A 24,192-nucleotide genomic window follows, 5' to 3' on the forward strand; every position below is an offset into this window, starting at 1 on the left:
CAGGCCACACTCTCCTTAACTTAAAATCTGATCCGAGGGGCTCTTGAAGTTTGCAGGGAATCCCAAAGAAGGGTCACATATTTACTGTTCTAAAGTCGTGACTTTCATACACAGTCCAAAAGATAAATGGGCTGCTGGATGCTTTTGATTATTATTGTTGTGTTTTGAGCTGGTAGGTCTAAGTCAAGGTTTTCACACCTTTCAGGTACAGAATGATATTGGCAGAAAGAGACGAATACAGGAGCAATGACAGCTGCACTATTTGGGAGCATGAATTCTCCTTTTCCCGTCTCTGAACCACACGCAGCAGCCTTCCCAGAGCCATGAATCATCCATCTGAGGGAAAGGAGGGGGATAGAAAATTAAACATAATTTATGCTTTGCTAATTGAAATCAAATACAAAATTCAATCTCCCGTGAGTTGCAATGCTCACGTTTAAATAGAGCGGAAGTATTATTAACCTGACTCTATTTCAGCAAGTTGACTTAGCTTTTCTGGATAGAAAATAATTCCTTCATCAAGTCTCCACATTGCAGAAGGGGACATGGCTAAGTGGTTCACTCCCAGAGTGACAAGGATCAAGCTAGAGTAGACACTGAAGAAAATGGACCTTAAACATGACAAATTTGCATTTCTCTTCAGAACCACGAGTTTTCAACTATAACACCAAACACTATTAAATATAAAAATCCCCTAGATCCCAAGGCTTAGCCCTCTGCCCTCTTTCTCCAGGGAATTTTAACCTCCTGTTGTATGCAAGGATGTATAAATAATTTAAGGGGGGTTCTCCACTTTTATTTCCCAGGTGAAATGGCTTATTCACCATTGGCTAACCACATTACAAAATGGATTTGCTTGTCATATTTTGGGGACGTATTTATGTGAGGACACATGTTTTGGAGGCAAGTCTTGATGTTCTGGGTTTTTAAAGACACATAGACAACCAGGGAGATGGAAAATGGAGAGTAGGTATGACTGAGGGTCCAAATGAATATGTGCCTGCCCAGAATGGAGGTGATGAGAGTAAGCTAGATTAATAGGTCGTTTATTTCTTTAAAGCATTGCTACAACCAGATTCTCCCTTGCCTAAGTTATAAGGGCAACACTTAACCCTCTTGCCACTGAACTCCAAAAGAGCACACGTTTCTGCAGGGAAACCATAACACTGTGGAGGTCACTTCCCTTGGAAATAATTCCCAGAAAAGCAAAAGCATAAAAGGAGGTAGGAGGGAGGGAGAGGAGGCAAAGAAATACACAGGAAAGTCTTTTCCTCCAGTTCCTCTCAGTTCCAGTTTCCCTAAGAATATTTTTGAAAGGATGAATTCCTGAGCCTTGCCTTAGAGTTTCTGATTCATGAACAGATCTGAAACAGAGCTCAGGAAGCTGTAAGCTTGAACAAACTCCATGGCTGACTCTGATGGGTAGGGAGGACTGAAACTCACTCACGCCTTGCTCTGCTTATGAAACCAAACCCCACATGAGTCCCACAGTTTGCCCTTCTAAAAATGAGTGCGTTTTCTTCCTTCAAATGTGTATGTATGCATTTTGATCTGTTTCTTCTTTTGCATTGATAGTGCAGGTATATGGGTTGCCTTCAGCTCAATAACTGCTTTATTATCTGGAAAAATTATTTGTAAGGCTGTTTATGAATCTGGCGTATCAGTCCATTCCTTGCTGGGATTGGTTAAGATAGGAAAAGCTGCACTCCTTTTAGGACCCACCTGCTTTGTACTATTGCAAGATTTATTGTGCTCTGCAGACAGAACCTTCTGAACATTCTTGACTCTGGGACTTTCTGGCCGTCTCAGAGAGAGGATGCTCCTGGCATTCCAGAGGAGGGGGGAAGATGGAGATGATCAACACAAACACAGCATCAAAACCCATTAATCAGGTTGCATTAAGCTTTATAATAACACAGTTTTCATTTAGCGGGAGAAATGACAGTTTAATAACAGCTGAACAGATTTAACTCCCCCCACTCATATAAATTTCCAGTTTTACTAGAACAATTCCCGGTTTTGGAGACCTGTGAACAAGTGCTTTATGTCAAATGATGCATTTTAATTGAATCAAACTGATGGGAAGGGACACTTCATTCAGCAGCCCTTGATGGGGATGTCTGCAGACAGTCCTTGCTCACCCCAACCCCCATAAACTGGATCTGATGAATGGAGTCAGCTTTCTTGCCACTACCCCACTATCTGCCATCTCTAAATAGAGAAAATGAAGCCCGAGGTGGTGGTGGTGGGGCAAATTGGAAGAATGATGACTGCTCCTCTCCCCATTACATGGCTAAGGATTACTCCTAATAACAGACTTGTCAACTTTCTGGTCTTTGCCCTTCTGGGGACCTAGGGGACAGAGTTCACCCCCAAAAACATGCCTCAGAACCATAGTGCTTGGGAGAGATGGGCTTCAGGTAAGGCAACCTCCCACCAAGAGGACAGGATTTCTTCTTTTACCCCCAGATATGGCCACTCATCTCTGCCAACCTCAGAGCTCTGACCTCAGTTATAATTACTTTACTCTTAGAGCAGCCCTGTGGCCCTGATCTGAACACAAGAGCATACGCTAAGCTTCTCCACAACCCAGGATACTCATGAAGAGCGAGACCCAACCCCATTTAGAGGGCTCTTGGAAAGAAGGCTTTGAGGGGTGTCAGCTTTTATTTTCCTTCGCGTGTGTGTGTGTGTGTGTTTGTGTGTGTGTTTGGTGAGGAACGTGCATGCCTCTGCCTTCATGATGTGGGGAGGGAGGAAGTCAGGGGTTGTGGAATGAGGCCTTTAAAGAGAAGACTACAAACACCTTAGAGGGAGGACCTTGCTCCCTAGGAGTCCTGGAGCACTCAGCCACAAAGTGCACTCTGGAGAGAAGCCCAAGCAGAGGTGTAGACAGAGTGCCCGTGACAGATACAGGGCTAGAACCCTGGCTCCCCAGGCTAAAGTGAGAACCCCCATAAAGCAGACCCTTTTTGTCACTCACATATACATTAATAGCACTGTCTCTGACATTGACAGCTATTTATCCTCTGTCTTCAGGCTATATTAACTAGCAGAAGATAAGAATGAACAGTGGGTTCTGGTGGCCATCTGGTCAACCAGATGCTGCTGCCCAGATAGGCCTGGTTCCTCCATGGGGATGCCATGGGATCCACCTGTTTGCCTAAGCTAACAACACTGGAGGCAATCCTGGCTGCATGAAGGAGGAGGAGATCTACTTGGCACTCCAGCAAGTGAAGCTGCAGAAGCTGGGGTATTCAAGGACTCAGGCAAGGAGCCTCCTTAGCTATTGACTAGCCTTCTTCTGCCTCTCTAGCCTCATTTATCACCCTCTTCCTGTTCCCACTGAAAATCTTGGCCAGTCATTTGGTAAAACATCATGTTGAAGGGTTTGTAGAATTTCCTCAGTCTGTGGATGACATCTGGGTCGATGCGAGGATGAGTCCGACCTTTGCTCTTGCCTAAGCACCTCGGGGCACTGCTGTCTTCCGGCTTCTTTAGGCAAGGGAACCCCTTGGTTTTGTTGAAATAGAAATGCTTCTCAGTCACAACACGTTTGAGGCCTAGAAAATCCTGTACTTTGGCCATTTCCCCGGCGGGGTCCACAATAAGCCGCTCACCACTGACAAAGAGGATCTGGGAGAGGGGGAAATACTGGAGCCAGTTTTCCAGGTGCAGAGCATAGATCCCTATTCGAATGGCACTCCAGGAAGCATCGATCAGCCCGAGGGTCCGGTTTTTGAAGGCCAGCACCTCAAAGGTGGGGATCTCGGGTTTCTTTGACAGTGTCTGCGTGTAGTCAGAGATGGCCCTGGTCACAGGGTTTCTCACCACCACAATCAGTTTGATGTCCTTGGCCATGGAGTGAATGCGCTTGGGAGCCTCGTTTGTCACAAAGTAACTTGGAGTCTTCTCCATGGTTATTTGCCCATCCAAAGTCTTGGGCATCACATTTCTAGGAGAGGGAGGAAAAGGGAAGAGAATGGTTATTCCTATCCAGAAATATCTTAACTTCTTCCTAACCAGAAATATCTTACCTTCTTTGCACAAAATGTGTGATATAAACAACCTAGTTTGCAACCACCAAATAAAATTGATAAACACTTGGAAGTTCTTCTTACCTATATCTCCCGACTATAGTCTTATCTTGACTATGTATTATCAGAAAAGGCAACATAAGGCATATGCATTCTCTCCTGGGAACGTTATATCCCTTATATATCCCTAGGTTTAAATGGCTATTCTATCTCTTACCAGTTATGTTTAACCTAGATACACCCTTGATTTCTCTACATACTAGTTGTATAATCCCTGAAATGGAGATAATGATAGCACTGACTTCACACTGTAGTATAAGGATTAAGGGAGATAATGCTTAAAAAGCATTGAGCAATGAAGCTGGCATGTGTAAGAGCTCAATACATTAAATAAATTATTATTGTTGTAGTAGTTTTTAGAAAATCTTTGAGCTCAACAAGACCTCAAAGCTTATCTAGTCCAGGATTGGCAAACTACCTCCTGCCTCCTATTTTCGTATAACTCACAGATAAGAATGATTTGTAATCACTGAATTGTTGTTGGAAAAAAAAAAACCAAAATGATAATAATAATAATATTTTGTGATGCATGAAAATTATATAGAAATCAAATTTCAATGTTTATAAATAAACATCCCTTGGTACACAGCCACACTCATTCATTTACATATTCATCTAGGCTGCTTTTACCGTAAAACAGCAGAGCTGAGGAGGTAACACAGAGGCCATGTGGCCCAAAGAACCTGATGTATTTACTCCTTGTTCCTTTAAGAAAGAGTCTGCTGATCCCTGACTTGGTCCAAAGGCATTATTGTGCAAATGAGAAAACTGAAGCCTAGGGATGGGGAATAAACAGACAGGCTTTGTGACCTCAGCAAATTGAATTACATCTTTGAGCCTTATTATCTTCATTTGTAAAATCCTAAAACCTACCTCAAGTCCCAGCACTTTGGGAGGCTGAGGCAGGCAGATCACGAGGTCAGGAGTTCAAGACCAGCCTGGCCAAAATGTTGAAACTCCGTCACTACTAAAAATACAAATTTAGGCCCGGTGTGGTGGTTCACGCCTGTAATTCCAGCACTTTGGGAGGCCGAGGTGGGTGGATCACCTGAAGTCAGGAGTTCAAGACCAGCCTGGCCAACATGGTGAAACCCCATCTCTACTAAAAATATAAAAACTAGCTGGGCATGGTGGCGGGCACCTGTAATCACAGCTACTCAGGAGGCTGAAGCAGGAGAATTGCTGGAACGTGGGAGGTGGAGAATGCAGTGAGCCGAGATGGAGCCATTGCACTCCAGACAACAGCGAGACTCCATCTCAAAAATAAAAAAATAAAAGAAATTAGCCAAGCGTGGTGGCACGTGCCTGTAGTCCCAGCCACTCAGGAGGCTGAGGCAGGAGAATCGCTTGAACCCAGGAGGCGGCGGTTGCAGTGAGCTGAGATGGCGCCACTGCACTCCAGCCTGGGTGACAAAGCGAGACTTCATCTAAAAATAAACAAACAAGTAAATAAATAAATAAATAAATTAATTAATTAATTAATTCAGTTGAGAATAAAACGACATATAAAATGAAATATCTAGTCTAGGTCTGGTTCATTTTATGGGATTTTATTCTTTCTTTGCTCCCAGAATTGGCCAGCGAAGCCACTGACAGATCCCATAGCAGGGTCCGTATCTCTTGGTTCCCTTGCTAAGGCTGCTCCTCCACTCCCATTCCTCCATCCAAGTTTGCCTCCAGAGTAGCCTTATCTTATTTAGGAGTTCCAAGCTATTAATATTAAAGGGGTTTAATGCCATTTTCCCCTAATCTCAATGAGGCAGGCTTATCAATGATAAAATGAAGCTTAGAATGCCATTATACAGTCAATTTGCTATAGGCATATGTAGACCAAAGTTAATTGACGATAAACCTGTTCAATACCTGTCAGTACAGCAGACCATCTGCCACCATGTGCTCCATTAAATCTATTCACTTCCAGCCTTGCACCAAAGTGGTACATTTAGGATTACACAAGACCTCTTTGTTATGATGACATGCTTTTAAATGTCTTAGCTAATAAAACTTAATACAGACGAAGATCCCCTAGCTTCTCCTACCATAATTAAATTTATTTACTATCGCGTGTGTGGAGAAAGAATGACTTTTCTTTTATCTCTAATTCACATGCTCTGTCAATAATTAATTGCAACTGGGTTTTGAGCTTTCTCGGCAAGCACTTTTATGAGGCAAGAGGAATGTGCCTCGTAGAGAAATTCACAAAGAGCTGGATGTCCTTAGGGTGTAATGGTTGGGCAGCGTGGTGTTTTCAGATCAAAGCAATAGCCCTGGCCATAAACAACCATGCTCATCTTGGAGTGACATATTCTCCAAAGTAGTTTGAATGCCTTTGTGTGTGTCTGTTTGGTTCTCAACAGATCAATTTGTCTAATTTGGAGGAACAGGGCTAAGGAGTGCAGCCCCTGGGAATCAGATTTGCCTGAATTAAGAGTTCTGATTACCCATGCTACCTTGATGAAGTTATTTAACCCATTTTGAACCTTAATGTTTCATCAAAGAAAACGGTTAATAAAAGGCCATGCCTCATAGAATTTTAACGAAGATAAAATGTCATAATGCAGGTAAATCACTTAGGATCGTGCCTTTTCAATGTTAGAATTTTTTTAACTTAAGCCAGCTGGCCAAAATCAGGATTATTCTTACAGCAATTCTTACAGAAGGGCAAGGAAAAAAAAATACTGCATTTGACGAAATGGAAAAGGCTGAAAAACATGGGATCTAAGGAACTGATCTAGAAAAAAGTATACTCTAATTCATGCCAATATCATCAATTGCACTTCCAGGTCTGGAGGCTGGTGTGCAACAAGGGAGCTACCATTAGTTCAGCCTGAGTATAGGAAATATACTGACATCTTATTTTTATTTCAAGTGGAGAGATACATTCCCTTGTTTTATTAAGCAACTCATATCCGATTATAAAAATATTAGATAAATCTTGATGCAAAAACACATCACCTGAAAATAGCTATTTTGACATGGCCTTTTCCAGATTTTAGTTCCTCTGATGTATTTTTGTGTGTTTATTTTGTTGCTTTTTTTTTTTTTTTTTAGTGTAGGAGCAGCTGCTTGACTTTTCTTTTCATCCATTCTTCACCTTTCCCTTCTTAGACCTCAACGTTTCTCTTTGCATTGAGTGCCATTCAAATTCATCTCCTTTACTTCAGCTGATTGACAACCTATCAAGATCTTTGTGGATCTTGAGTCTTTTATCTGAAGTGTCTGGGACAAAATGGTACCCAACGTATAAGCTGGTAGATTTAGGAGAGTAGATATGTGCCTAGCTCACTGCTTGTTGCAAAAGGAAGTAAGAGAAGGCATTGCTGAAGGCTTTGGAGATGGTAGAGGAGAGCAGAGGACCCTAAATAGCTTTGACCATCATGCTACCCATGAATGTGAAAAGTATATACTTTAGGAGAGTTTCTGCATTTGGGGCACACATGGGGAGACTCTCAGTAAGCCACGATTCAACCAATGTGGCATGACTTATCCAGTTATTTTGTCAGTAAGAAGATAACCAGTAGTTGCTTAAAATCTGTAAAGGACAAAGCTCCCTTTCCTCAAACTGATTCTGAAACAGTTATAGTCATTCATTCATTCCATAAATGGTCACGTAGGGGAATGTAACAGTAAACAAAACCGATGCAGTCCCTTCCTCCACTAAGCTACCAGTCTAGCTCCTGCAGCTGATACATAAAGAGCTCTTTATAGCATCATACAATGAACTATTTAAATCAGCAGAGCAGGCATCATTATTACTCCAGTTTTACAGAGAAGGAAACAGGAGCAGAAGCTAAAGATTTGTTTCAAGGTCTCACTAAATGTGTATGTTGTTTCTAAGTTGAGTGGCTGAGCAAAAGTAATTCAACACCAGGATCGGTGTCTAATACCAGGCCCTGGCAAATAACAGGTTCTCAGTGCCTATCTGTTGAGTGAATAGATGGGTGAATGACAAGCCATTAATCTCCACTCCTAAGTGTAGGCCAGTCCTAATATTAGGTTTTTGTTGTGATAGGTTTTGATGCCCCAATCTTCCTTTTCCCCACCTTCATCTCACCAGGGGTCTCACCTGGGCCTCCAATCCAGTAACTACTTCCAAACCATGCTGGTCTCCCTCTTCCTGTAAGATTAGAGGAGGCATCTCTCCTGTGGATAGGACCAAAACCCTTGCTAACCTAGGCTTTGGATCTTATTCCCTTCCAACCTTTCAGGCACTTTTGCTCTCCATTTCACTTCTCTCTTCTAGGTTTTAAGTAAGTTCATTTTAACTGCATCTGACACTGCAATATACACATGTTTTCACATTTTGGTGTGCTTGAGGAACAGAAAGAAGACCAGTAATGCTGGAGGGGAGTGAGCAAAGGTAAGAAAGTCAGAAAATAGGCTCAGAGAGACAGGCAGGGAATAGACCATGGAGGGCCTTGTGGGCCATGGAAAATGTACTGGAATTGTTTTCCTTATGTGATGAGAAGCCACGGAAGAATATCTCACAGAGTATGATACAATTTACACTTAATTTTCTTTTTCTGGTAACGCTGCTGAGAAAAGATAGAAGTGTGGCAGAGATAGAAGGAAAGTAACCTGCTAAGAGACCATTTTAGGACAGAAAGAGAGAAATGGTGGGGGTCTGGGTGTAGGTGGAGAGGGCAACACAGAAAGAAGTGCTCAGAATAGGAATAGATTTTAAAATAAGGCCAGCAGTCCTTAATGATGGGTGGGATGTATGTGCAAGAGAAAGAGAAGCATCACAGATGACACCAACATTGTTGGCCTGTGCCAGTGGCTACATGGTAGCACGGTTTACTGACGTGGACACTACTGGGAACAGGGCAGGTTTTAGGGGAAGATACCAAGCCTAATTTCAGACTTGTCATATGAGATATGTCCTACATACCCAGGTGGAGGGATTGAGTAATCATGTTGATGCAGGAGGCCAAAATCCAAGGGAGATCCCGATGAGAAGTGGACATCTATGTCATGTGCTCAAGTTCCACCTGCCAGGGAGTAGGGAGAAGAATGTCTGCCCTCTTTACCTTTGTTAGAAGAAGATGCGACTGTCCTTTGCCTATGCTGGGAGTTCCCTCAAAACTGAAAGGTGTTCAGATCCTAGGTATGCCAAAATATTTTTGTTTTATTTCATTAAAAAGATGTTCATGAACTTCTTCTAATTCCCAGAGTCCTTGTTAACCATCTGCATTACAGAGCTTAGAATAATGTCATAATATGATTTTTTTTCCCATGTCCTTCATGGCTAGTCTCAGTTCCTTGGGGACGTAGGCAAAGTTTTAATCACCTTTGTATCCCCAGTGCCAAACATAGTGTCTGACACATACTAGCTGCCCCATTACTATTTGTGGTTATCGGATGAAAGACAAATGACATTCCAATGAATACGCGGTCCCTGGAAGTCAGGAGAATTGAGGCAGTTTGCAGGACATGGCTTATCTAAGTAGGTGTTCCATGCATGGAGTTCAGTGTTTCTGAGTTTCCTCCCATCCCTGTCTGAAAGACCATGCACTTCAGCATGGACCATATGGTGAGAAAACACTGCATCTGGGCTTGGCACAGCTCGTTAACAGTATCTTGGGCGCTCAGAGCAACCGTGACATCAGCGTCAACACACAGTCCTGAAGCGCGAACCATTCTGCAAGATCACACATCTGCTCTCACAGCCCCAAATGTTTATGAGACACTCTCCAACTCACTCACCCTGTCCCCACTGCACTCTCCTGGTCCTGGTGCTTTGCTAAGAACAGCCCAGTTTCTTTTTTTAAAGAGTTAGGGTCTCACTCTGTTGCCCAGGCCGGAATGCACTGGTGCGATGATGACTCACTGCAACCTTGAATGCGTGGGGCACAGCCACTTTTGAACGCAGGTCAGCCTCTGGGGTCCTCAGAGGAAACAATAACAATAGCTAACATGCAGCCTCGACTGACACAGCTATTCACTGAGTGCTCACTCCATGCTATGTTCTGAGGCTGAGAGTTCAAACTCTGAAGCTAGACTGACGTCTCTAAGCATTTTCAGACAATGGACTCACCAGCCCAGCAGTTAAGATCAGAGACTCCAGGAGCTAGACTTACCAAGTTTGCATCCACTGATTAACTGTGTGATCCTGGGCAAATTACTTAAGTAATATGGGTCTATTTCATTATTTGAAAACCAGGCATCATACTAATAATACCCCTTCTCATGGGGAGTTTGAGAGGATGAAAGGAGTTGATATGTAGAAGAGTGATTCTCATATGGTAAGTTTTCAATGCAGTAGCAATTAATTTTTTTTTTTTTTTAGACGGAGTCTCACTCTGTCTGTCACCCAGGCTGGAGTACAGTGGCGCAATCTCGGCTCACTGCAAGCTCTGCCTTCCAGGTTCACGCCATTCTCCTGCCTCAGCCTCCCGAGTAGCTGGGACTACAGGCGTCCGCCACCACGCTCGGCTAATTTTCTTTGTATTTTTAGTAGAGATGGGGTTTCACTGTGTTAGCCAGGAAGGTCTCAATCTCCTGACCTCGTGATCCGCCCGCCTCGGCCTCCCAAAGTGCTGGGATTACAGGTGTGAGCCACTGCACCCGGCCGCAGTAGCTATTAATTTTTAAAACAACTCTTAAAAGAAGGTTTTATTATAATCCCCACTTTAGGGATCAGGAAACTGAGATCCAGTGAGATGGATTAATTTACCCAAAGCCACAAGAGGTGGAGTCACAATTCAATCCCAAGTCTGTCTGACACCATAGCCCAAGCTCTTGGCTACTGCCTGACAATGCTTAACCAAACAGCAAAACCTCAGCAAGGTTACATGACTAGACCAAGGTCACTTGTAGGTGGCAAAGTTGAATCTTAAAAGGAGACACATCGTATGTTCTGCAAAGCTGAGCTATCCCTGACTTGCCACTGGGAGTTACAGAAACCCAGACTAGAATCCCTAGAAATTCTTGCCAGATCAAGCTACATCATTCAATTTGTGATATCTCTCTCCAGGGCCTCCTCAATTGAAGCAAATGGATACTATCATGAATGTCGAGGGAGAAAGCAATCACCCGTATTAGATATAAAGTGTTCATTCTCTCTGGAAGGGTCAGGAGTGGAGCTTGCCTTTGGCTTGCCTGAATTACAGGTGTGTGGGCATCTTACATTTTCCCAAATGCATTATCCAGTGGAACAAATGGTGCATAAATTAGCAACATTTTCTGAGCCCTGCTGATGAACCCAAGAGGATGGTGGTTAGAGCAAGGGCATGGGGTGAAGCAGGGCCAGTTCCCCTGCACAGAAGAAAGAAACTCACTTAAAATTCAATGGAGCACCTGCTTACTTGCCAAGCACTGAGGAAGGCAATTTCACATATTATCCTAGTTAAGTCTCACAAGTACCATACAATTCACTTAGCCCATTGTAGAGATGCAAAAACTTGGAGTCAGAAAGACAAAGAACCTTGTCCAGGGATGCAGAGCCGGGACCTTGCCCTGCCCAGTTATGCTGGAAAGTTCATTGTGTTTTTCAAACCAAAATTCATGAATTCTGAAAATCTGAAGGCAAAAAGTCAAACCATTTGGAGACCACATTCTTAAATAGAAACCCAAGAACAGGATCTGTACATATGGTCCTGAAGCTCTAGGGCTTTCAGTAAAATTGCAGCCAAGAAAGAAGGAATCCTGAGTTATAGTTATGACTTAATAGCTAACTTGCTGAATTAAGTAAAAACATGGACTTTTCCTCCCTGGACTTCCAATTTCTTTGCAACAAGAGGGTCAGGTTAATAGATAGTCCCTCGTTAATTCCACCAAGTATGTATTGGTGCTTATTACGTACCAACTGTGGGGTATACGTTGATGATAAAACAGGCGTGGTCCCTGCCCTTCAATAGACTGTATGTTTTTGGAGGAAAGGTCTGTATATCCCATTTAGTAACATGATCTGTGGTTCAGATGGGACATCTTTGCAGTCCCATCAAACAGAATGATATGCGCCAAATCTCAGTGGCATTGCCACATGCCTACAAGAGAGGAGACAGAAAGGAATGGACAGAGAAGAGGAAAGGAGGAAGAGGAGGAGCAAAGGATGAAGGAGGCTGGAAGGGAAAATAAGGAGAAATAAAGATAAGAGGAAGAATGGGAGGAGAAGGGGAAAGAGGAGCTGGGCTTGGAAGATGCACAAATAATTCAAATACTGAGAGAAAATGAAGGATGCATCCCAGGCTTAAATAACACATGATCACACACTGGGAGAAATTTCAAACCGAGGTCTCAAGCAATATTTGTTGTTTTAAAGTTTGTGCCAGGCAGGTACACATGTTTTAGGATGAGAAGGTTTAGGTTTGTCGGAGACATTCCACTGAGGTTATAGCGGCAATAGCCCTACTGAAGCAGGCTGAGAAGGTAGATACTCATTATTCCCCATGGTATCAATGAATAATCTGAGGCTTAGAGAAGTTAAGTGTCTTGCCTAAGATCATACAGCTCGTATGTGGCAGAGTCAGGATCTGAAACCCAGCAGAACCAATGCTCCTTAACCCTATTCAATGTGTCAAAGGAGAGGAAGGCCCAGAACGGAAATAGAGGCAGGAGGAGGAGACAGAACAGTGACTTCAGGTGGAGAAATGAGGGTTTGTCAATATTCTTACTCTGGGAAAGAATCCCTCGTAACAACAGACATGAATTTTGTTTTATTTTGTTTTCTTTTGAGTAAGGGTCTCACTATGTTGCCCAGGTTGGTCTCAAACTTCTGGCTTCAAGCAATCCTCCTGCCTCGGCCTCCCAAAGTCCTGAGAGTACTGGCATGAGCCACGGTGACTGGAGCAGACATGAAAGTTTACCAGGTCTTAATGCATGGCAGCAGGGATGTGGTCCAGATCAAGGAGACAACGTTTAGGAATTTCCTGCTTAATGGCTTTGATTTTCCCAATGATAGAAGAGTAGGGTCGATTGCTGAGCTTAAGGACCTTGGGAGTGGGACTGAAAAGGGAACAGAATGTAGCTGGATGATATATTAACAATTTATGGATTATGAAGACCTATTGAGAAATTATCTTATGTTTGATTTTGCTTCCAGAGACTCATCTGGAAGACAGAGGACTCATCACCACCCCACCCACCACCACCACCATCACACACTCCCATTGCCAAGGAGGGCAGCTATTCCCTTATGAAAAGGTCTGGCTAATTTTTATCTCCAGGGAAGGTGAACATTCTCTATTTTGTGGACTAAAAAAGATGTTACAGCATCCTAGACAAACCCACTGAGAGGTCTTCATGTTTCAAAAATCTAGGTCTTACCCAGGGTTTCTTAACTTCAGCACAGTCAACATTCTGGGATGGATAATTCTTTGTAGTGGAGGCTGTTCTGTGAATTTTAAGACGGTCAGAAGCATCCCTGGTCTCTACCCGCCAGATGCCATGGCACCCACCAGTCATGACAACCACAGATGTCTGCAGACATTGCCACATCTCCCTTGGGGGTCCAAATGAGCCCTGGTTGAGAGCCATGAGTTTAACCGATCTAACCAAACTGCCTCGACTTGTCTACCCAAACCGCCTTGATTTGAATCTACGCTGTGCCCTTCCTTACAGGTGGGGCTTTGGGTAAGTTACCTAGCCTGTCTGTGCCTAGATTTTCCCATACATAAAATGGAATGATAATAATAATTGTAACACATATCTCAGAAGGTTGTTTTAAGAATGAAATGAGTTCATGTTTATTGCATAAAACATCATAAGTGCTATTATCAGTGTCTGCTATCATTATTATGGGTGTGGTTATACCACTGAGACAATCTGCAGGCTCCATGCCAGCTCCTGAAACAGCGAATATCTGAGATTGCATAACACAGAGCTCTGGATATGGGAAAATTCCTTTGTGGATTTTTGTGTGGTTGAGCACTAAGCGTTAAGTTTTTGAAGACCTTCTGGCCAACATTGACTCAGAGGGTGTGCAGACATCTACAAAGCCAAGCCTCGGGTGACCAAGGGAAGATGAGGGACACTCTCTTATGGCCCTGGGTTGTGCCACAAGCGGCGACAGAGGCGAGTCTGAATAATGACTGGTAAAGGACTTCTGTTCAAAGTAACAACATGAGTTTCAAGCTAGGTTTAATTTGAGTTAGAACATAAGAACCTTTCTTGAAACCTAAGAGCTAAGGAGAAATTTATCTGTTCTACCAAAGATAATTAGCAACATGCACTGAGTATCTAGCTGAAGTTGGAAATTATAATTTGAACTGACAATGATCTACTCAGCGTACAGGGTCCAGGTGTACATTTAGAGGTGTGTGCCAGGCAGGTATAGCAGAGTGACCGAGAGATAAGAAAACTGAAGATGCCTGTGAGTGCTCAAGCCTTGGGCCCTATTTCTGTCCCAGCCAGGTTATGAGTGTAGGAGTTTAGGAGGGAGTAGATGAACAGGAAGACAGTGAGGACTAAGGACATAGAAGGCTTGATGTAGACACTGGACATGAAGGCTTGACTGCCTCTCTGGGTATAATGTGAAGACAGAGCTGAATTATTTCCATGCCTTTCTTGATGATTCTACTAAGGCAGGGGTCCCCAACTGCTGGGCTGCAGACCAGTGCTGGTCTTAGCCTTTTAGGAATGGGGCTGCACAGCGGCAGGTTAGTGGTGGGCCAGTGAGCATGACCGCCTGAGCTCCACCTCCTGTCAGATCAGCAGTGTCATTAGATTTTCATAGGAACGTGAACCCTATTGTGAACTGCGCAAGCAAGGGATATAGGTTGCATGCTCCTTATGAGAATCTAACTAATGCCTGATGATCTGAGGTGGAACAGTTCATCCTGAAACCATCCCCACTCCACCCCCATCTGTGGAAAAACTGTCTTCCACAAAACTGGCCCATGGTGCCAAAAAGTTTGGAGACCTCTGTGCTAAAGCAAAAAAAATACTGATGAATTTCTGAAGACATCATCATAAACAAATAAGGTGAGAGAGTAGACTGTCAGAAGAGCTACCAACCAGAAAGAGGAAGAGAGGGAATATGAGAATAGATTCGACTTTGAGAACTATTTCAGTGTTCTCAAATGATGTTCACGATGCTCTTCTGAGTACACCCAAGCATCACAAACTGCTTTTGGATGGACTTTATCTCAAAGGATCAGAAGTTAAGGACACTGCCTATGCCATGGGGCCAGTTCCTCTTACTTTGTGTCCAGAGACATAAGAAAAGACAAATAAAAATTAGAAAAGAGAGAGGCCCTTTTCAGGCCACTTCCACCTCTGTAGCAGGTTGGCTCATAGCTTTTCAAAGGTAGTTTTTACTCTCAAATGAGGATAAAGAGGACTTTGTAGTTCCTCATCAACTCTAATGGTGTTTCCACTCCCTCAATAGTCAAGAGCAGGTCACCCGTAATAGAAGGTCCCCACATCTACGTTCTTGGGGCAGGCTCCAAAAAGAAACTGTCTTGGTGGATTCAGGACATGTCGCACTTTCTCTGTGCTCAGAAGAGTATGTAGGGGTCACAGGCATGTCTGAATACCTCATGAGAACATAGAAGTCTATCACAGAGGGTTGAAAGCCTTCTCCCCCATGCTCTTAACAGATTTCTATATTGTTCTCTTGTACTACATACGTTTTCCTTCATGGGATTTGAGCTTTGGAACCCACTTTACTTATCCAAGTAATTACAATTTTTAAAAAGTATTTTATATATCAGAACTATATACTGAAATAAATCTTAGCTTAGAGAGAAAGAGAAAAAAAAGAAAACTACAGAAAAAACCTCTTCGTTTGTTCATTAATTTAGCAACTATAGCATGGCAGGCACTCTGCTAGTATTAGAAGATAAAACAAAGAGCAAAACCTTGCCCTTAAAAAGTTTTTGTAATCTCAACACTTTGGCAGGCTGTGACAGGTGGATCACCTGAGTTCAGGAGTTGGAGACCAGCCTGACTAACATGGAGAAACCCTGTCTCTACTAAAAATACAAAATTAGACTGGTGTGGTGGTGCATGCCTGTAGTCCCAGCTACTCGGGAGGCTGAGGCAGGAGAATCACTTGAACCCGGGAGCTGGAGGTTGCGGCGAGCAGAGATTGTGCCATTGCACTCCAGCCTGGACAACAAGAGCAAAAAAACAAAATAAAATAAAAAATAAAAAAATAAAGTCTCAAAACAAAAAAAAAAGAAGTTTTCATTTTCTAAAATAGTAAAGATGGTGGATATATTATCCACCATGGAATACTATGCAGACGTAAGAAGGAACAAAATAATGTCCTTTGCAGCAACTTCAATGGAGCTAGAGGTCATTATTCTAAGTGAAGTAACTCAGGAATGGAAAAGCAAATATCGTATGTTCTCACTTATAATTCGGAGCTAAGCTATGAAGGTGCAAAGGCATAAGAATGAATAATGGACTTTGGGGACTCTGGGGGAAGGCTTGGATAGGGGAGTGAGGGATGAAAGACTACATATTGAGTATAGCATACGCTGCTCAAGTGGCAGGTGCACTAAAATCTCAGAAATCACCACTGAAGAGCTTATTCATGTACCCCAAAAACTATTGAAATAAAAAGAATTTTAAAAGAATTTTTCATTTTCTGAAATAGTACAAATTGCTTGAGAGGTCTCTCCTTATCTTCTAGGACTCACAGTGGTCAAAGACTTTCAGGGTGGGAATCACTGGCCAAGGGTCAACTGAATTCCAGAGCCCACAAACACCTCCTTTGGAGGCTGACCAGGTGTATCCTCACCTTGACAGAGGTGCGAGGCGAAGGAAGGGTTGAGTCTCTGGGTTCTGTCTCTGAACCATACTTGCTTTGAGCAACTATTTTTGTCTTTGATCCTCAGTTTTGTCCTCTGTCAAAGGGGGATAATGACATCTCTTATTTATTCATAGGAAGAGATATCAGGCATCTTGGCACGGAGAAAGTCTTGGTAATGCTCCCTCATGTTATCACTGCTAGCATAGTGGTGCACACTACGTACGTAGGTACCAACATCCCTGTCTGCTCCGTAGACAAAGGAGAAGAGCCCTGTTCAAATTCTTTTCTTTTCTTTTTTTTTCCGAGATGGAGTCTCACTCTGTCACCCAGGCTGGAGTACAGTAGCGCAACCTCAGCTCACTGCAAACTCTGCCTCCCGGGTTCAAACGATTCTCCTGCCTTAGTCTCCAGAGTAGCTGGGATTACAGGTGCCTGCCACCACGCCCAGCTAATTTTTGTATGTTTTTGTAGAGATGGGGTTTCACCGTGTTGGTCAGGCTGGTCTCGAACCCCTGACCTCAAGCAATCTGCCGCCTAGGCGTCCCAGAGTGCTGGGATTTCAGACGTGAGCCACAGCACCCGACCCTGTTCAAATTCTTAATCTACAAGACTGTTACTGGTTGCATCATACATGTGCCTTTATGTAAATGATGGCTCTGATTCACAGAAACCCACCTCTCAAACGGACATTGATGCAACCCAGTCACACAGCATCAAAGGGCTTCAGTGCGGCATCCATCCTAGTGAATTATTAGAAATCTCTTTCTCCTTACCATATGAGGTGCCCAAGCATTTGGGAAACCTCATTGCTGGGCAGGGCTTGGTCATTCCACTGCGCTCATGCCTCACACTGTAGGCATTGCTTTTATTTCTTTCTGACATCCCTGACCTTTTGCAATGTGATCATGGGTTTTTAATACCAATATGACTGGTTTTTAAAATCTTTCATTGGTTTTTAATATCAATAGACCACCATATGATTAAATTAAACTCTTCTGTATCATTTGATTTAGAAAGCACACATGGACAGAGAGTGACTATGAATTCAATAATCCCTTAAAATGCATTTGTGATTGAATCATCACTGAATCTACATGTTTGAAAGGTTGCCACGTGTGTGTGTGTCTGCGTGTGCATGTGTGTTGATATGTGATTTTTTTTTTACTTAGTTTATACTCAATGTTTAGTATCCATAGGGATGTGGAGGTCTCTTGCAATAATTCTTAAGTCCACACGTCGGGTAGCATGGATCTAAAAGCTAAACCACTGCCTACCTACAACCTCAGCTTCCATCATTGTCCTTATCCTGGCAACTCTCCCTCTACCCCTTTCTCTTTTGTGATTGCATTGTCTCACTCCAGGGTTCTAAGACAACATTCTCCCTGATTGTGAATTAACAAGATTATGGAACAAATTTCACCCGCCCGTGACTGGGGGTCTCACCTGGTGTGTACTTTGCTGATACTTTATTCATAAACATTCACAGAGTGCCCCTCTGCAGAACCTCACGCACCAACATCTGTTAGCTATTTTGTTGTGTTTTCTTTCCTTGGTCTTAGCGTTTTAAAGGGCAGGTGCAATAATTAAATGATGATTACTGAGGTCTCAGTGTGTCTGCACAGGCACTCGTGCTCACAGTTGAAAAGACAGTGACAACAGAGGGCTCCCCTTGGGAAGCCTGCGCTCCAGATCTTTCCACCTCACACTCCACTCTGAGCTGTGTGCCAGCTCACCACTGCCTCGGGGACGCTGCCAGCCTGCCCTCCTTCTCATCTGCATCCTGCTGCTGATCCAAGCCCTGTTTGCTTTTGCTGAGTCTTATTCTGTCACCCTTCTGTGTGTCTGAGTCCTGCAGCCTCAAACAGCAAGGACTATCACAATTCTGAGCCTAAGAGCAATAAAGACACTCCTCTTTAAGAAGGTGACTGCCAATCTGCCAGGTTTTCATTCAGATCTTGCCTTTTCCTGGACCACCCTTTGCTTTGTTCCACCTGCCTTTCAAGACACTACCATATTCTCCTGATGGAAGCTCCACTAGACGCATGCCCAGAGCATCGTTTATTGAGTGCTTGTACCTGTGCCTCCTAAACTCGGTCTTTTACCTACTTGGCTGAAGATCTCTCGAACTGCCACAGCTGACTCAGTCGCTGTCTGTCCTTGGGATCCTGGCTCTGCCATCCTCTCTCTAAATAACTTTGGAAGACCTCCTTAACCACCTCAAGCCTCAGTTTCCTCATCATATACAATTCCCATTTTATACAATGATTTTACACCATTCCAGTCACGAGCAAGATCCGTCTCAGAGCATGTTTTATCAGGATCAAAAGGGTTAGTGCTTAGGATGCACTTAGCAGGGTGCCTGAAAGGAACTAACTGCTCAGTACGAGTGTTAATTATTGTTGTTATTACATATGAAGCCCATTTCTTCATTGTGTATTCTCAGAGAATGTCATCTTAGGACCTGTGCTGATGGTGAGGTCATGTCATTTTTAGCCCATATGCATCCTTAAAATGAACTTTCCTTTTTGTAAATAATTTGTACGTGTTTCTTCCTTGTGATCCAAGAGATCTGGTCAGCAAGACAGACAATGTTCAGTCAAAGTACCTGAGATTTTATTGGTGAAAGCGTTGCTGGGGTCAATCATGCCTGGCTGCAGAAACTTGTAAAATAAGTCAGTCAACATGGAAACATTCATCCATATGCATGACGGGTGTCAGTGTTCCTGTGAAGAGCAAGTGTGTTCTGCCGCACTGCCATGCACCAGTTCTAGAGTTTAGTTGCAATTGAAATTTAGTGTTGAAGGGAACTTGTACTTTCTGCTGAGTAAATTTAGCCAGAAGCCCCCTTTCCTCTATATTTGGCTAAGGTAGAAGAATGACCTTTCTACAGAGTGCCCAGGCTAGAGCCTTCTATGTTGTCCTTGAACTGTTTCCTTCAGATACTTGCATCCCCAAATCAAGAGCTTCAGCTTTAATGATGTAAAATATAATCATAAATTAATTAGTACATCCTACTGTGCCTGAATTTAGACCTGGCTTTCACAGCTTGGGGTGCATGAAATACTAAACAGATTTTTAAACCAATCAGTCTGATCATACAACAGATGGAGAAATGATGGATAGACAGAAAAGGAGAGATGCATACACCTTGTGAGGTATTCACATGCATACATACTCTGCTATAAAGATTCTTATATTATCAGGCACTCATGCACACTAATTCTCTATAGAGTGTCTGTCACACACATACACACACACACATGCGTACACACACACACACACACACACACTTCCTTCAGCTTTTCCCATAATTGGCTCCTTCTCTTATTCAGGTCTCAGTGCAAACGTCACCTCCTCAGCTAGCAATCCTCCACCCCAAGAACCCCACCTAAAAACATTCTCCTTCACATCAGCCTTTTCTGATCACTTCCTATGGCTCGTTGTTATCTGAAATTATCTTGTTCATATGTTCATTGCCTTGCGTAGAGTCCATCTGTCTCCTAAAGAATGCAAGCTCCTAAGAAGGAAGATGATTTTGCACTGTTATATAGTTTGTGTGCTCTCAGCATGTCACATAGTGCCTGGCATCAAGTAGACCTCGATAAATACTTGTTGAATGACGGAAGAAATAATGAAAAGAAGAGAAGGAGAAGGAAAGGAGGGAGAAGAAAAAGATAGGTGAAAGAAAAATGTGACCAAATTGAGGCAGATAATTATACCCAATAGATCTCCTAACACACCACACATTGCAGCATCCCCTCCCCTCCCCCAGCCGCCAGGCCGTGCCCACTCCAGGCTCCCTAACCTCAGGAGAGGGCACCCCCATCCACTCAATTGCTCAGCCTAAAACCCAGGAATCAGCACTGATTCCTTTTTTCCTTATGCACCCTGCGGCACATCCAGTAAGTGCATCTAGTCAGCCTGTCTGCTGCCTCTATTTCTAAAACACATTCTAAATTTAACTTCTTCTTTGCATCACTCCATCATTCCTCTGCCACTTTGCTATCTACAGCACTGCTTTCTCCAGCCTCGACTACTCTAATGGCCCATCTCTCCCTGTCTTGTTCCTCTAAATGCCATTACCCACACTGAGCAAGAGTGAGTTTTCAAAAGCCCACGCTAGCTGAGAGGCAGGCAGGAAATGCATAGTGGCTGAGATCCTGGACTTTTAGTGTCGGATGCTTGGGCTTAGATACTAATTCTGCTATTTGCAGTGTATGCGATCCGGGATATTATTTAACCTCCCTGTGCTTTTAGTTTTTTAAATAAAAAATGAATAGTTTCATGATAAGAATAATGTTTCATTGATACTATTATTGTGAGGATTGAGTAAGCCAATATAGATAAAGACCATATAATAAAACTACCTAAGCATTAGTTGTTGTTATTATTGCTATTATTACATCACTCCTGTGCTGAAATCCTTTCAAAAATGTCTCATTATGTTCCAAAAACTAAGTCCCTTCTCAGGGACTACAAGCCCTATATGGTGTGTTCTCCATCCTCATATCCCGTTTCAACAGAGTCCCAGCAACACCGACCTTCTCTGTGTCCCCAAACACTCCACATTCCTTTCCCTGCAGGGAGCTGGCATTTGGTATTTCCTTATGCTGGAGTGATCTTTCCCCAGATCTTTGTACAGCTGGCTCCTCCTTGTCATTCAGCTCTTATATTAAATGTCTGGACCTGTGCCGTCCAATATGGAAGGAACTAGCCACAAGTAGCTATTAAATTTAAATTAACTAAAATTTACTAAAATTAAGAATTCAATGTCTCTGTTACACAAGCTGCATTTCAAGTGCTCAATAGCTACAAATGGCTAGTGGCTGCTGTCTTGGAGGTGCAGATATAGGATATTTTCATCATCACAGAAAGTTCTATTAGATGATGCTGATTTGGCCCATCCCTGCAGTTTTTGTGACCTCTATATGCAACCTAAAAGTCCTCTCTAGGCCAGGTGTCGTGGCTCAACCCCTGTAATCCCAGCACTTTGAACTTTGGCAGACCGAGGCAGAAGGATTGTTTGAACCCATTGCTTGAACCCAGGAATTCAAGACCAGTCTGGGCAACATGGCAAGATCTCATCTCTACAAAAATTTTAAAAATTAGCCAAGTATGATGGTGCACACCTGTGGTCCCAGCCACTCAGGAGGATAAAGTGGGAGGATTGTTTGAGGCCAGAAGTTGGAGGCTGCGGTGAGCCATGATCACACCACTGCACTCCAGGGTGGGCAACAGAGTGAGACCCTGTCTTTAAAATAGATCATCTCTAAGAGAGACTTTCTGTGACCATTCTACCAAAAACAGCCTCTGACCCATCGCTCTTTCCCATTGTTCCGCTTTATCTTCTTCAGCACACTTTGTGGCACTGGTCAGGATCCGGAATTATCTAATTTACTAGTTGGTTCACATTACTGCTGGCACCTCCCCACCTGAAATCAAGCACCATAATGGCAGATGTTGCCTTGTTCACTGCTGTATCGACATTACCTACAATAGAGCATGGTACCTCATAGGTGCTTAATAAATGAACAAATAAATGATTAATAAATGGCTCCTTCTGGATATGCAGCTTCACATTTTCACATGCATACACACTCACTTTGTACACCCAAAGAGGCCACCAGCAGATGGGTGTGCTAAGCAGGGCTTGGGCTCCGGTAGGCCTCCATCTCATCGCTACCAGGTATTGACAAGGCAGTAAAGGCTGAGGCTGACCTGCTGACGATGCTTCTGCATACTCTTAGCCCTGGCCGGAGCAGCAGACACAGCATTTAGTTGGATATGGAGCGACCTCAGCCATGAAATGCAGATATAACATGGAATAGCCTGTCTCCAGTCTCTGGGAAGGCAAAGCAGAGGAAGAGTTGGGGCTTGAATTTTAACTGAAAGTCAATTTCAGAGTTCATGCTAGAAGGCAAGTTACAGATCAGGGATAATCTCAAAGACCAGGAACAAGAATGGGAGGTGAGTAGGGTTCAGCCTGTCTCTTCCTCAAAGTCAGCCACCTCGTTGGAGACTCTATTCTCCAGGGAAAAAAGAAGTTGAATGTGCTGGTTCATTTATGGTTGTAGGGCTTGCCGCCTGTATCTCTAACAATCCTTGTATCTGCAATTCTGCTGCAAATGGATCGATGGCCTGAAGTCACCACAACTCTGGAGGCACATTCGAATTCCCTAGTCCCCACAGGGAGGATTCTAACTCAATATGTCTGTGATGGTCCCTGGTCATTGGTATTTTTAAAAAAGCTCTCCAGGGGATTTTATTGTGCAGCCAGGATTTAGAAAGATATCACTAAGCCAAATTTCTCAAAAGACAAGAAGATATCCTGTTACAGTTGAATATACTTTATCCAAAATGCTTGGGACCAGAAGTGTTTCTGATTTGGGATTTTTTTCAGATTCTGGAATATTTGCATTATACTGGTGGAGCATCCCAAACCTCCAAAATCCCAAATCTGAAATGTTTTAATGAGCATTTCCTTTGAACATCACATTGATGCTTAAAAAGTTTCAGATTTTGGAGCATTACAGATTTTGAATTTTTGGATTTGGGATACTTACACTGTAGTTTGTGAGTAAATAGATAGATGGATGAATGGATGAGCAGATAAGTAAATAAATACGTCAATAAACAACAAATAATAAATAAATAACTGTCAATGAACAAATGATTAGCATATCCTGATATCACTGAATATATATCTCAATCTCTGATGATGCTTATCATTATCAGACACTACATATATTCTTGCTATCGTGGACTCAATATTTTTCTTTAAATTTATTTTTCTTATTTGGTTAAAAAAATCTATTAAAATAGAAACTGTATATCACTAAATTGAATGAGAAAATAATTATAATTGTCACTGTAGACTCTAATGTGGTTCCCCACTTCCTGGTACTATGTCCTTGCATAACCTTCTCCCCTTGAGTGTGGGTGTGAGCAGGGACTTGCTTTGAATCAACAGAACTTGGCAATGGGAATCTGATATAATTTCACCATTTGTAACACAAAATTGTAACTTCCATCTTGCTAGCAGACTTTCTCTACTGGCTCTCTTTTTTCTGCTGGCTTTGATGAAGAAAGTCACCCTATAGAGAGGTTCACTCGTCAAGGAACTGAGGGCAGATGTCTCTGGCCAACAGCCGGAAAGAAGCAGAGGTCCTTAGTCAATAACCCAAATGAAACTGAATCCTGCCAACAACCACACACATTTGCAAGAGGATCTTTTCCCATTCGAGCTTCAGATGAGATGCCGGTCCTGGCCAACATCTTGATTAGATCCTTGTAAGAGACCCTGAAGCAGAGGGACCATAGAAAGTATGAAATCATAAATGTGTTTTAAGCCCTTATGTTTGTTACGCAGCTATAGGGAATCACTACAATTGCCAC

The 24,192-nt window shown here is 43.0% G+C and overlaps 1 protein-coding gene across 1 annotated transcript in view; it reads right to left on the minus strand.

Annotated features, from left to right (window-relative positions):
• Positions 1-1,888: 1,888 nt before the first annotated feature.
• The window catches only part of HS3ST4 (heparan sulfate-glucosamine 3-sulfotransferase 4), a 441,230-nt gene continuing 418,926 nt past the window's right edge, over positions 1,889-24,192 (minus strand). The window contains exon 2 of the mRNA XM_003916700.4: positions 1,889-3,955. Within this exon, the coding sequence (XP_003916749.1) occupies positions 3,319-3,955 (637 nt within the window). The 3' untranslated portion in view covers positions 1,889-3,318. The remainder of the gene's footprint in view (positions 3,956-24,192) is intronic.

This window comes from Papio anubis, chromosome 18 (assembly GCF_008728515.1).
Source record: "Papio anubis isolate 15944 chromosome 18, Panubis1.0, whole genome shotgun sequence".
Taxonomy (NCBI): Eukaryota; Metazoa; Chordata; class Mammalia; order Primates; family Cercopithecidae; genus Papio; species Papio anubis.